At 41.0% G+C, this 15,735-nt stretch overlaps 1 protein-coding gene across 2 annotated transcripts in view; it reads left to right on the forward strand.

Moving 5' to 3' along the window:
- Nucleotides 1–15,735, forward strand: part of gnai2b (guanine nucleotide binding protein (G protein), alpha inhibiting activity polypeptide 2b) — a 45,630-nt gene that overhangs the window by 18,271 nt on the left and 11,624 nt on the right. For both annotated transcript variants that reach the window (XM_056388306.1, XM_056388315.1), the window contains exons 2-3: nt 13,042–13,084; nt 15,085–15,226. In XM_056388306.1, coding sequence (XP_056244281.1) covers nt 13,042–13,084; nt 15,085–15,226 — 185 coding nt within the window. The remainder of the gene's footprint in view (nt 1–13,041; nt 13,085–15,084; nt 15,227–15,735) is intronic.

Raw genomic sequence — 15,735 nt, forward strand, 5'->3', positions numbered from 1 at the left:
AATGTCAAGAATGAATGGCTCATTGGCTTTTAGGAGACACAGTTGGGAGTCACTGGCATAGCAATGAAATGATGCATTTCGCTAGTGTGTTACACCGCCATCGGGAAGCATTTAGAAAGAAATGGATTAGACAAACAATGGCGCCTTGTGGCATAGCACGTGTGGTGTTTGCTGAGGAGGAGGATGAGGAGGAGGAGGAGAAGGAGGAGGATGAGGATGGGTTGCCAGTGGTGACTGACAAGGTTGTATTGGAAAGGTATGTACCAGTCAATAGCAGTGGTGATGACAACTACCCACTTGTTGGAGGTTGTTGTTCATTTAAAACGAGATGATCAACGGTGCTGAAGGATGCACTGAGGTCTAAAAGGATTAAAAGTAAAGAAGCGCTTGCTTCTGTTATTAGGAGACGCTAATGAAGTGTGTCTCCGCTATACTCCTTTTTATGTGTTCAGTGCTCTTCCTCAGGCAGCAGTGATTGATCGTGTTGCATACATTCAGTATCTGCATGTCGTGTCACAGCCACTCTTATGTTTGTCTGGTGCGGTCTCAGTCTTTGATTTGTGTGCATCAGGATGAGTTTCCTGTTGTCTTTTTGTTGTTTCTCCCTGATCCTTTTTTTCCCCAGACTGTTTTTGACATGAGTCTTGACAAGCTGCACCTGTTTATTTTTCATCTGCTTTGCTTTCATTGGTACAAGCTGCAGCTGCAGAGGTGGATCTTATGATTAAGGCACCAAATACTCAGCTGTAAGCAAACACCATCTATGTATGTATATGTATAACTGCTGTCACTTCCTTTGCATCTTCACTTCACTTCATAATGTTCTGCTTGATGTGTTTCATTGATTTCTTTTTTTTTTTTTTACTGTCATAGTTTTATGATGTTCAAGAGCAAATGCAGAATTGCAGAATTGATATTAAAAATCCAGGTCACATAAATGTGTTGATGCTGCTTGTGTACACACATAACAAGGGATTAAACACTGTTAACACTGGCTGTACAGTCAGAGTGCAGTAAGCATCCTACTCTGCAGAGTGAAGCAGTGAAGCTCCACTGCTCCCTGCAAGGCTGATGACCTACTTTTCCACTCCAGGCGATAACATACCGTACTGTATCCAGCCATGTAAAATTCCTCCATCGCTCTCCACTCTGCATGTGAAATGGGCTGAGGTGGTGATGGTGGTGGGTGGGGGCTGGCTGCCTGGCTGACTGGCTGGCTGAAACACCTGTGCTACTGAGGCTAGTTTGTAGGCGAGCACCCACTAGAACCTGAATGCAGAGATACAGTAAGCTAATCTGGGTCTTTGTTCTATGTTCCCCCGGCAAAGTGGTGGAGAGGCTGCATGAAATAATTCAGAGACTTCTGCTGTCTGCAGGTCAGCGGCACGTGGTGACTTTTACAGACAGGCAAACAGAGCCGAAGAACTGACACTGAACATATCAAATTTGCATTTGCATTGCTATAGAAGAAGAATATCTAAACATATCACTTCCATAGTAATTTACAAAAGAGCCATTAACTGACAGTGACACACTCCAGTGACAATGCAGAATCCTGTATTTTCCTGCCTCATTATGCAGTCTCAAGCTTCTCACACTTACTGCAGATCCTGCAGAACAGAAACAAAAGGTTTGGGTGTTATGTTATATGGTTAACTACAAATATGTAAATTGAATAAATATGTCTGTGAAAGCTTTCCTTGCAAAAGGAGTTATTAAAAGCTGCTCCACAATACACCTTAACTCCTCGTCGTCACATGTTGACCCAGGTTATTAGTTATTAGTTATACCGGTTTAAGATGATAAATCGCAGTTTAATTTCCCTGTTTACTTGCTACGGCTACCTAAAGTATTTTTTTTGCACGCTGAGGGCAGTTTAAGACATGCACATTGCCCACTTGTTTGTAGCTAGCTATAGCAAGTCAGCCGTCAAAAGATCCTAGGATTAATCCGCAATGCGCATTCGCAAACGGCCAAAAGATGGTGCTCTCCTCTCTGCTTGACAGGCACAAGCCACGCGACATAGTCACCACCATGAAAATGAAAGAAATGTCAGATGCAATGGCTGTTTGTCAATTTAGCTGTCCTCCAGCTGCTGCCACCACAAGTGGGCAGTAAATTACATGATGGATGCAAACAGGTAATATCAGATCCTATATGGGACCAAACGCTGTTCTGAGATGTAAGGAGAGATATCGCCTCCACTTCAGCATTGTTCCATTTGATGTCTATTTGTAGCTTTAACTGGTCAAGCACTGCTTGCTGCCTGATGGCACGCCACAATAAAAGGCAGATAAAGGCTTGATTTCAGGCTGGATGAAAAAAGGAGGCTGTTAATAATAGCCTGCTGATAGAGGGCAATGTACTAGAACCAAGTGTGGTGTAAAAAACAGCTCCACTTATAAATGAGGGTCTTGAACTGAGTCTAGCTCTCTCACACATATACACATAACCCTTATCCACCTCCATTGGCAAGGAAAAGCATGCACAGAGCCTGAGCCTGGACAACTGTGTGTGTGTTCTATCTTATAATTGTTACTGAAATAATAGCTGGAGGAAGCTGTAAAACAACATGGGCATATTTTCACCTTACAAAGTTTTTTGTGGCAAACATGTTAGCAAACATTTACACATCCAGCCGGTCCAGAGCAACATTCACTTGGAGTTGTGTTCCTGGCCACCTGATGAAGGTTTCCAATATTCACTTTTCTTTTTAGCTCTGTTTTGGTCTCCACCAACCGCTGAGGGAACTATCAGTGACTTTAGCTGCTAAATGCTCCACTTTGTTCACCAGTTACTCGCCGTCATGTTGGTGCTGACCAGGGGGATTCTGGGAGCTTGTTCACTGAAAACAATCACTGGTTATAGTGATGAGAATGAATCAAAACTGTTAAGTTTTATAGCTTTGTAGAACTGAGGTGAACTTAAGAGTTGGGCGATAACTCATCACAATGAGCGGCACCTTTCACATCGCACAGAGAGTAGGAGAGAAGCAAACAGATGGGCTGAAATCAACCGACACTAGGCAAAATGCAAATAGCTTATGATACAGTCCAACCATATACTAGGTTATGACCATTTGTCTATGATTGAGCTGAGGGCTAATTGGTCATGTACTGAATCTCTGCAGATATTAACTGTGACCTACTGTATCACCTTTTTAGAGAATGTGAGCACTTACTTCACATCGGGTTACAGTGGCCTGTTCCATTTTGGGTTTGGTTTTTCAAATACTGTGATTTGAATCTAAAGCATTCCTTATCGAATGTTACATTTTTTGTCTAATTTTTTTATTGACAAGAGCAACGTAAAAAAGACTACGGTCATTTAGGTAACTAGAGAGCAAGTCATTTATGTAGAAAGATTTTAGTTCTTAAACATTAAATCATTTATAACAGATTTGTTAATGAGCAATAAGATTCGATACTGAATTTGAAAAAATGCTATTGAAACCCACCCCACATACACTCACATTTCAGCTACAGCAGGTCTCCATATGTCTAGATTTTCCATTATAGGTCCGGAATAAAACTGTAATTACAAACATATTTACTCATAGAATAACGTCACATCTGCTTGTGTCAGTCAGCTCCCCCTGTACACTGCGACATGCGGCTTTAAATAGCAACGGCACCATTGTTGTGTATTCTGCTCAGTGTCATCAACGCCCAGAGGAGGTTAACCTTTAAATGGCTGTAAAAGCTAGTTGGATGTGAGCAGTCGTGACACCAACGGGTGGGGACAGCGGGCCAGGATGAGAGTGAAGGAGGAGTCGTGTCACAGCCAGGCCAGTGATTCATTCTCCCATGGCAGTCACTTAGACAATAGATTGCCTATGACGCTACCATATGCTGAGATGGGTAACGTGTCTCTACAGAAGAAAATGCCGCAGCAGTGCACGGGCTGTGCGACACAGAAATGTGAAACACAGTGTTTGTGATTGTAGGCCTCCCAAGGATGCCGTAATATGGTGTTGAAATAGCAGAATGGATTTTTGATGTTGCTTATTTCTAGAAAATGAATGTGTGTGTTTGTCATTTCAAAGATCATCTGCTGAGTTGTTTCCTCACTTCAGCAGCTGTAAGTTTCTGCAGATTTTTTACCGTTGCTAGTATGATTCAGCTACTCTGATCCAGATGGAGATGCCACAACATCTATTGGATGGCTTGCCATCCAATACAAACATTCATTGTCTCCAGAGGATAAATCTTCCTGACCCTGACCTTTTCCTCTTTTTTTTTTGTGTGTGAAATATTTCAACAGATGAATTGAAATATAATTTGGTACAGACATCCGATATCAATCCTAATGAGCTGCATGACCTGCTGACTTTTTATCTACCACCACCAGAAAGTCAAAGTTTTATCTAGTGAAACAGCTCTCTGATATCAACTTGACAGATTGGCACAGAATTTTGTCGACATTAATGATTGCAGATAAATCCTCAGGACATTGATCCCCTCAGCTTTCACCTTGCACCACCAGGAGGGAGACATAGTGGCTCTGAATTAAATCTTTCAACAACTTTTGGATGGATTTCCATAAAATTTAATACACACATTTAAGTTCTCCTCAGGATGACTTGCAATAACTCTGGCGATCCCCTGACTTTTCATCTCGTGCTACGGTCAGGTCGAAATTTCTGTTTGTCCAAGACTTTGGTTTATGATTAAATGTTTGCATATCTAATGATATTCCTATCAGCCTGAGCAAACGTTGGCATGCTACCACGCAAAACTAAGATGGTTAACATGGCAAACATTACACCTGTTTAACATGTAAGCGGTGTCGCTGTGAGCTTGTTTGCATGCTGCCTCTAGCATGGCTGTAGTCGTATTTTTGTCTTCGGAGTCAAAATGATGCCGCTTGCAAGCAAGAGTTTAGGTCCACAGATAGTGCTGAGTGTGTTTTGCCTGCAGCCAGAGCAGAGCCTCTCTTACTTCTCCCAGTAAGTCAAATGTGCCAGGATGGGTTTCATTTTTCTGAGACAGCTGCCTTTTTTTAATTGGCCTTTCCTGGATAGTTCCCCTCGAGGGCTTGTGAAATATAAGTGGACACTCTTGTCTCTACTGAATGCAAAATGAAAACTGTCACTTTCACACATCTTGGAGCCCTGACAGAAGCTTGTCTCTTTGTCCACGACTCTTTTTACCTGGGTGTCATCACCCAGCTGTTGTAGGGAAGCACATAGGGATGACTTTGTAAGACCAGCCTCTACTGTCCATGTAGGGAATGGGTTTGTGTTGGATTTAAATGAATCTATAAAATTCAAAAGCAAAAGCAATGTATGTATCAAATGTTTTGCATTTACATTTTGAAGTTATTTATATCCATTGTGGGTTACATACAGTAGAATGTGTGGGCAGATAGTGAAAAAGATATTACAAGCTTTAAAGATATTTTTATCTCTACTTGCATAAACAATAAAGTGGTTGAAGGAAGCATAATTCATTTCATTTTTGTTCAATAAATAATCAAATCATTTAATAATTTATACTTTCATGGCTCAGAAAGAATGTGACAGATGCACAAGTTACTAGAGCACAAAAGTGATACTTCCATGTTTAAAAGGCAACCCAAAGGTAATAAATGTACAATCTATTAAACCGAGGGAAAAACAAGCAAGCTTTCGTATTTGAGAAGTTGTTTGATATTTCCTCTTGATAATAAATTATTTTTCTTTTAATCAAGTTATGGATGAACAAAATAGTTGTTACTGTAATATTCAGTAGTTCTTATGACTCTAGGGACAACCGTGTCGGTCTGTTGGATGCTTGACTGAAATATCTCGCCACACAGATGAGATGGATTGCCATGAAATCTTACACAAACAAACTCTGTATAATCCCCAGTACATTAGTGTTTCTCTAAATTTTCCTCTAATGCCACCATGAGAGCATTTGTGCTTTTAAGTGAATTGCCATTGGTCCAGACATTCATGCCCCCCTCAAGATGACCTGGCATCACTTTATCCCCTGACTTTTCATCTTTTTCAGCACATTAATTGGGTCAGATGTTTTATTTGACTGCATCTGCAGAGCTAATGATACCCCCGTAATCCTTAGTGTGTTTATTGCTAAGTAGCGTATAGCTAATGCTAAACTAAGATGGTTAATCCAGTATTGTCATTCTAGCCATTGTTAGCATGCTAACATTAGCATCTAGTTCAAAGCACCGCTGCCCCTAGTGAGTACAGCCTCACAGTGCTGCTGCTGTATTTGTAGGCTCAGTGTTAAATCTCTAGTTTCCACCACACTGCCAAAGGGAATTTGAGGTAATGTTGCTGCTGATCCTGCACTCTCACTTCTGTTGTGGAATGTCCTGTGTCTTTGTTTTTTTTCCTGTGTGCTGTATCCCTATGCATTTGTGTGTGCACATACAGGCATGAAAAACTTCATCAGACAGTGATGCCGTAATTGCGCAAAAGCACCTGTGGTGATCTTGTGTGCTAAACTAACAAATGTGAACTAATTATACAACAAGTATTCATTTAAATAGGCAATGAGAGCTTGTCATAATTACCTCTCTGTAGAATAATTCCTGTATTGAATTCTAGACAAAGAATTTACTGCTAACTGCTGTAGATAAGAACACCTTTATAATCACCCTACTCCTTACCATTCATAACCAATCCTTCTGTTTTTCCTTATGTCCAGTTTATACTATGTTTCCTTTCATCTCTGTGTTGGTAAATTTTTACTAAGAGGTAAATTTCAGGATCAAAAGCCAAAAATAAGTAACCCAACGTTGTAAATTAACAGCCTATAAAAGTGATACACTAATTTTGGTTTTAGTGTCATAATTAGTGAAGGTACTGGGGAAGTAATTATATTAAGTGGGTCATTTCGTGGGGAGGTTGGTCTCCACTGAAGTGGGAGTTTTAGAGTTCTCTACAAGACGGTCTGCTGTCTTGTGACTTACTCATTTTTGCTGTTGCATATAGTTTAGCAAGCCACTAATCTGCTGGCAAGTGAAGTGATGCAGAGAGCACAAAACAAGTGATTGGCTGCTGATGTTCACTGAATGCTCTGCAGCTCGCACTTGAGTGGTACTCACTCCAACACTGAACATTAAGCCTCCATTCCCGACGGAGCTTTTCATTTTGCTTGTCGTTGCCGAACTCTGTATTTATCTGCAACTATAACTGGCTGATAAGCTGTTATGAAATTTATGAATTTATCAGGCACTCATGTTAGCCCTCATCTCACTATGTTTTCTCTTAACCAATGCTCAGCCCTCTCACACATTCGCAGTCTCTCTGCATCGTCCTCCTCCTCCATCCCTTGCTCATTTGTCACTTTTGTCCATGTTGTCCACCTCTACTCCCAACGCCTCCTATCTGTCCTCTTCTCTAACTGCCCATTAATTACAGTTCTTTCTCTTCTCAAACCTCGCCTCAGTATCTTCACACCAAACGGGGTTAAAGTGGTAAGCTACTGTGTCAGCTTTTCCAAAGGGAATCGGTGCCCTGTGAGCTACACCAGAGCAATTTGGCTTCTCCCTGATGTATGGAGTATTCTCAGCAAGGTTTATTATGTGATAATGTGACTTATCTTGGCCTCCAGCTCATAATTAAAGCACATGAATCAAATACAGTGCACAGGAAACCAAGTGTCACTGATACATTATGGGTTTTTACTATTTCTGTTTTTTTTGTTTTTTGTTTTTTTTGGCCTTCTAAATCCACTTTGGAGGAACAGCTCCTCTTTCACTGTTGCCCTTGTCCAAGTTCTAGTCTGGGGAGGATGTAGACAACCACTTGAGTCACGCCAGCCACTTCTATTTACCCAAGGACAAGTACCTTCACTGGGGGGCTGCGTCATGTGTACAGAGGCTCACTCTTTACCCCACAGACCTGACACTCCTTCACAGGGATGTAAACAATGTTTTGAAATCACTATTGCAGTGACAGACACATGATCTCGCACCAGATTCCCACTCATAAGCACTGCCAATTATATTGAAGGCAGTGGCCAACAAAGTGAGAAGCATCATTGCAGTTATTAAACATTTTGCATTTTTATGCCTCACTTTTTTTTTTTTTTCTTTTTTTTTTAAACAGAATATGGATTTGAAAGTTAATTTATAAAAAAAATTATGATAATAAAATATCCATCACAAATTGCCAGATCCCAAGGCTACATCTTCAAATAGCTTATTTTGGTCAACCAAACCCAATATTCGATTTATCAGCAAAAAGCAGAAAATGCTCATATTCAAGAAACCCCCAACCAATTCACTGCCCCTGAGTATAGCTCAGGTGTAGATGAGGGTGTGGGGCTAGTTGACAGGTGACTGACTTTATCCTCTGTCAGATTATGTATGGATGCTTGTGCGTCTGCCAAGATCAGAGTATCACGTCAGGCCATGAATGTATACTTTGTGTCATCAGCAGTGGATGACTGAGACTGCGGCCAAGCTGTCATCAGTGTGAGTGCGCCTGTGAGTTTATTGGATGTGTTGAGAGAAACGGTTCTGTTTTCTGTAGCCCGGCCACTTGTGATCCTCATGCTACGAATCATGTCGTTATCTTTGTTGTGTGCTCTGGTGCTCTCTGAAAACCAACTGGGGACCAGCTATGAATAGTTGGGGTTGAAGAAGGAGAAAGAGGGGGTGGCATCATCTTCCCGTTGCCAGAAAGTGATTCTGCTTCTCTTGTAATGGCACTAAAAAGAAAGAGCTTGTCTGCTCTGCCAGCACAGAACACAGAAGGGTCTTTGTAATTCTGATCAGTCCTCATTACTGCTCCAACTCATTAGAAGCACAGGGCTTCATGTACGATGGATACATCTGCTCAGTTTGAATATACTGCAGATTTATCTATAATAGGAAAATTAAATGTTTTTAGCAATATTGTTTGTTCTCTGCTGAGTGGACTGTTCTCTAATATACTCGTGTGAAAAATATCAGCGCTCCACATGAGTCTGTTGTAGTCCTGTGTAGAGACTTTTTGTCCCCTGATAATTGATCGTTTTGACTGTCAACATCTGTACTTGAATTACCGATGTGACAGTTTGGTGGCGGCCCGTCGGGATAAATTAATGTTCTGCGTATAATTTGATTAGCAACACTCTTTACCAACTACAACACTATTGCTCTCAACACAGAGGTGCATCATTTTATGATTGTCACTCAGCTTGGTATTAACAGTTGTGTGTAGTCTGTAGAATCTCTGTGTCATACGGCTAAAATCCTCTTGAGTTCATGGCTCAGCTATGGGCAGATTCATCTTACAGGTACATTTTTTCCATTATAACATTGCTATAATGACACAAAACATTATAACCTATGACATCAGTGGACAAATACCTTAACAGGTGACTCAGAATTCTACCAAGCTTCACATCAGTAGGGCTGCACTTTAAGTCTGGGCAGTTACAGCTATCAAATAGTTCAAGGTGGCAAAGTGCAGGGTTGAGATGATGTACAGAGATACAGAGACTCAGGCAATGAGTCCAGAGGTGCAGGCATCCCCACAAGGCCAGGATGCAAGTGGGCAGCTGACACATCAGTGGCACTGGCAGAAAGCATGCTGAAGTTGAAGGACATCATCAGGAACCCATGCCTGGGAAAGGCAAGGATTTGGAACAACCCACTTCCAGCAATAGGGGAAAGCGGACCCAAAGCAGATCCAAGCCGAGGGCCAACGCCTGGTGGAGGAAGGGTGAAAGTTACGGGCTGTGGAACTTGGACTATAAAGGACCTAGACAAAGTTTGGCCTTTGGAGACTGGATCCCTTCCGCATCTCCTTCCTGCTGCCATCAGTGTACAAGAGTGACACTTCCAACATCAAGCCTGCACATACTGGCGGGGTGCAAGACTGCACTTAGCCAGGTGAGATGCAGGCGTCATGACAAGGTCCTCAGAGAGACGGAGAAAGTGTCAGACCCACATGAGACCAGCCCCATACATACAGCTCATCACAGAAGAGAAGACCAAGAAGAGCCTGGGAGATGAAGGTGGACCTGTTGTCATCCAAACATCCCTGAGGCCTGACAAAGTCATACAGTATATAGTCAGAGTGGGCGAAGAGGATCATCCTGATTAAACTGACAGACCCATGGGAAGACTAGTACCAAAAAACATGCCACATTCAAAGTCACCGAGATGTCTGTCATTTTGATGTCTGATATGAACATTACCTCAGTACACAGAGTATCTATATCTTTAATTTAACAACAACTTTACCTGTACTCTTATATGAGAGTGATATCGATCTTGATAAATATTAATATCACGTTTTGTGTGAAAAATCCACAGTCAGCTCAGCTCTCTCTATTTTCGTTTTTTTTTTTTTTTATTATAACACAGTAAGATAACTCACGTTGTTTATTGTGTTTCGTGATCAGTTCAGCCTCCAGATGAATTCAAAACAATGATGTTTATATTGCACTGTTTAGTCTGCTGCGATAAGATGTCCTGATACTGTAATGTTCAAAAGTTTTCCCCCTGAAGCGGCACAACAACACTGCCCGTTTCTCCTAAAACACCTTGAGCATGAAGAATGAGGATGCTCTCTTCTTTTTCGCTGCTGTTCACAAGTGTTCGCCTCCCTTCAGGCTGCAATATTAATGGATGGCTTTTATTCTGGAGTGAGGAAGGTGACCTTCATGCATGTATGTGTCCGCAGAGAGGCTGATATTCCACTTTCCACCACCTGCCTTTTATTAAACGGGACATTTTTATACATGTGTCTATAAGTCTGATGTTGTCTATTATTTTGTTCATGTTTATCTGTCTGAGGGAAAACTTTGATGTGCCAGATGGAAGTGGATAGCAGTTTGAAAGAAGAGATTTAGCACGCCCTGTCTGAAAACATTGTTTTCGTAGAGACAGGTTGGTGAAAGAATAGAAACAGCAGCCTAGTTACATAATTTAATCTTGATCAGCCTTAAGTAAGATTAAAAAGTTTCTGCTTCAGGATTCATTTGGGTGTAAGTTATGAACAAAAAAAACGATCAAAGAGAATGGCCTGGAGTGAACCTGAAAATTTTAGCAACACTAAAAAATAACCATATAATATTCTGATAATTGTGTTAAATAAAAAATACATATACTGGATTGTTATTGTTATATTTTTTCTAACAAAGTCTCGAAACACCTGAAGAGCCATCCAGCTTCCTCTCTGCCTTTGTGCCTGTCGAGCAGTGAGACATGAGCGACAGATCTTATGATGGAGAACGTAGCCCCAGGCCTTGCTTTTACACCCCTCCCTTTGCCCTGGGTTCCTTCCTCTCGCTCAGAAAAGTGCTGGATGTGTGTGAATATGATGAATGTTGACAGCATGAGGAGGAAGTGGGTGAGGGGTTGGGGGTGGGGGTTGTGGCACTGCTGGTCCCACTTGCTCCGTCAGCTCCGGCAAGGCTAATGTTATTTGGCAGGGCTGGGTCAGGTGGCGTGATGGGACAGTTCATGGTGGCATGGTCCTGACAACACAGTGGACGTGCCGAAGACTCCGGCTTTTTTCATTTAGACCAGATAACCATGGTTTTGAAGCACAGCCCGCTGTGTCATTCACAACAATAGGTTCATTCGCCAAGAAACCAGAAAACACTTTTGTGCTGACGTGTGAACTGTGTGCATGACAACTTTGCTGCTATATGGCACATAATTTCTTCTTTTTTTTTATTTTTTTTGCTTGGCCATCTCAGCCATAATGCTCTTAATTTTAAATCCTTAATGGATCTTTAATTCTTCTTTTTTTAATCCACAGAACTTGGCCTTTTCTTGCCCTTTAGGTCTTATGTGTTACTCTCATCTACACTTAATATTATGATACTGGTGGTTTCAGCTCACTGATTGTAGATATTATAAATTATTTCCCACACATTTTTCTGATTGTATACATTTCTAGACGTTCCTAAATTCAGTGTTCGTGTCAGGCTTCTGTTGATTGCAGTTGACTGCAGACTTTTCTTGACTTGTACACAAAGCTGTGTTTACATTCAGACCAAAACACACTGTGTGTCCTCTTGAGGTCAAACAAACGCGTTGAATGCATTTGCTTCCTCATAAAAAATTTACAAAGCTCTTTCTTAAAACAAATTGAAATCCTGCATTGTTTACAACCATGTTTGGTACCTTCGCAAGTCTTCCTTGCCTTTTTCTTGCAGCGTTAACGTTGCTCACTGTGGGTCAGTGGAATAGCATAAAAGCTGGTGGCAGGGTCATGCATCCTTGTGCACAAACTGTACATACAATACAGGGATTCACTCACAGAAACATTGCTCCATTGTGCAAGTAGTGGACAAAAAAACTCCACAAGGAACCCAAAAATGTCAGAGAATAGAGAATAGAAACTTGGTAATGAGTCCCATTAAATGTTTTATTTTTAGTTTACTTTTTCTCAACATCTTATTGTGCTGCAGTACTGCAGTGCTGTTGTGAGCAGGGACTTTTCTAGCCGTGTTTGTGTTTCCACATCTGAATGGAGTTGGTCCCACTGTAGCTTACAGCAACATTGCCATGAGATGATAAGTTTGGGAAAATGATAGGTTGTGAATAGTTCACAGTGATTGATTTCCCACCTTTGCAGAGGGTGCTGAAGTGAATGGAAGCCAATGGCTGCCTAGAGAGTGAGAAATCAATCTAAATCCATGGTATGCTTTGAAATTTATATTGATTCATTTATATTCTATAGATTAAAACATTCAAAGCCACATTTAAATGATATTCTTTCATTATGTACTTACCATGAGATGGGAAAAACGTTGCTTTAAGTACTAAATAATCAATAGCCATGAAAGCATTGCTCTTCCCTGCACCCTTCTTCTACCAGATTGGAAAATAAACATTGAACTGAATAGGGGAATTCTTTGTGCGTATCTGTAATCATGTCCTCAAAAAATGGAAAGATAAATAAACCAGATGCCCCAGAGGACAAAATGCGATGTTAGTCTCAGGTCATCTCTGGGTCACTCATGATTTCAGAGAAGAAACTAATGTTCAGCTTTATTCTCTTCACAAAGACGGATGCAAAGACAACAGCAACATGCATGTGAAGTTTATTATGTGACTTCTAATCTTTTAATGTTCCAACAGGTGCCGGGGAGTCTGGGAAGAGCACCATTGTAAAGCAGATGAAGTAAGTTACAAAAGCACATCTCACATTATTTTTAATACTTTGACTATTCTGTTCAACCTAAGGATGGACTTTCCACCTCTCTGAAACTCTGTTAGGGTGTTGGGTGAGCAGTTGTATACTATAAACTAGCTGAACTTGACCAAATCTAGCTTACATAGTAGAAAATACAAATCACAATATGTTTCAAATATATTTTTTAAATAAGAAATTGCAATGATATCTGTTTAAGACAAAATAATATATTTGTCGCATTGTTGTTGTTGTTCTGCAGTTTTTTTTGTGTGCATGTCTCTTAATCAGAAGCATGTATCAACGCTCAGCCGAAGAGAATAGAGATTAGCAGTACAAGTTATCGCTGTGTAATGCTGCCCAGCTCTAAAGGTCATCTTCCTTGCAGGGCCTATTTAAACCCACACAAAACTCGTACAACTGCTACATGTCCAAATAAGGATAATCTTCATGGGACCACAGCACCTATCCATACATGTGTAAAGATTCTGTTTGGTACTAAATCCTGAACAATAAATCACATTCACCTAAGTCACATTGTACATTTTCATGCAATACTTTCCCAAGGGGCTGAAGGGCCCCTGTGTTATGACTGCTCACTCCTTCGACCAGAGGCTCGGTTCATGATACTTTATGACCTTGGTTGTTATGACAGTGGCCATTGGGGACTGGGCTGTCTTGAGTCTATCCGTGTCTTCACAGCTATCCTTGAGCTATTGTTCAGGGCCTGTTTGTAAGTGACACTCTGCCTAATACATAATTTCTCCACACTTTTCTGATATTGTCTTCCCTGTTTGACTCAGACACTCAGGCACTGACCACAAGGCAGATACAATCAGAAGTTTTAGCTCAGTAGTTTACAATAGTAACCATGTCATTGTTAGAAAAGATAAATTTGTCTTCCTTCTATTTGGTTTCGAGGGGACGTCACGGCCTCTTCTGTTTGTTATTGTTTTTTACTGCTCCTAGCACAAGAATAGTGTGAGGACTTTCTGAATACAGAGGATGTTGTAATGCCTGTGTATCAATCTGAACACACACAGACACACACACATGCACACACACATACACAGGACCCTAAATGGCTTAATTATTCACATTCCTCTGGGCTAGCCAGGCATTGAATCCATTTTTTATGAGCTTGGAGCAGGAACAGTCTGTGGCTTTTTGAAGGCAGGTTATTAACACGTACAGGCGTACAGATAAATCAGCCTGCAAGACTGAAACACTCACAACACTGGCCTATTATGTAACATTACACATCGACGCATCCTGTGTAAACACAACATTGCACCAGGGAAAGTCAGGAAAACATAACTGCATTTTTTAAAACATCTTAAAAATGTTGGCAACCATGTATTTTCTGAATCACTGCTGTTCATTATCATTTGCAACAACACACTGTTTAAAAGCAACCGGCAGTTGTACTTAACAATTAAAGTGAGGTCCTCTCAGTTTACTCTCTATATTTTCCTAATGAAGACTGGATGATTGCATCTCATGACAGGATGCACTCTTGTACATGCACACTTAGTTCTCTCACTCTCAGGTCCAGAGTGATAATATTGCAAGAGGTAAACTTGGGATACTGCATCAAATGGATGCTGCAGAGTTGAGGCAGTTCCAGTGTGTGTTAACCCCACTGCATCGTCCTACACAGCATGCTGGCATGATAAATGCTATGCACAGTACACGGTATATGCTGCTTGATAGACGACTTAGGCATTGCAGACAAATAAAAAAAAAAAAAAAAAAGCAGCCTTTCAGCTTCAACACTCAACTGTGTCACTCATAAACATACCGGTTGAGTTATTACTGTTTGTGTATCAGTTTACAGCAGTACAACATGAATTTATGTTCAGCTTAATGATTGATGTTTGAAGAAGTGTTGATAGTGGAGCATTTAACCCCCAAGTGGCCAAAGAAAATCTGTTAATGCAGGTTTAATGTATACACATTAATAAATGTTGCATGCTTCTTGATATTCTCAGGATCATCCATGAAGATGGCTACTCAGAAGACGAGTGTAAGCAGTACCGAGCAGTGGTTTACAGTAATACCATCCAGTCCATTATGGCCATTGTTAAAGCCATGGCCAGTCTCAAGATCGACTACAGCAACCCTGCCAGACTGGTAAGACGCACACACAAACACTCCAAAACACAAAGTAGTTGTTATATATCATTACATCAGTATGCATTATTTCCATCTAGTCTTACATCAGATGGCATAAGCATGGGTTGACCACCCAGACAAACTGTGTTGAACAGAGCCACTTGAGTGCATGGTGGTTTGCAAACTTACAAATGTCATACTATTGCAAATACACAGAGATGCTTATTGAAAATCAGTGGTTTAATAAGAGGAAGAGCAAGCGAGCTGACCAGCCTAAAAGCCACCATCATTGTGTGAGAATGCAGTATTCAGCTGACTGTACCCACCGTGGACAGATCAGGATCTCCCTCAGGCCACAACAGAACAAAGGCTGTTTTATCAACAGCATCTTAAAGCAAAGTAAAATAAACTTTATTGTCCCAGAGAGGAAATTTGTCTTGGGCTCAGTGCTGTATGATCTGGCTGCTTACAAGTCTCTGCTGCAGTCTTTTGCTCAGGTTATCAATGTGTTTTCGTTCTTTTTTTTT

The sequence above is a fragment of the Seriola aureovittata genome, chromosome 2 (assembly GCF_021018895.1).
Source record: "Seriola aureovittata isolate HTS-2021-v1 ecotype China chromosome 2, ASM2101889v1, whole genome shotgun sequence".
Classification (NCBI taxonomy): domain Eukaryota; kingdom Metazoa; phylum Chordata; class Actinopteri; order Carangiformes; family Carangidae; genus Seriola; species Seriola aureovittata.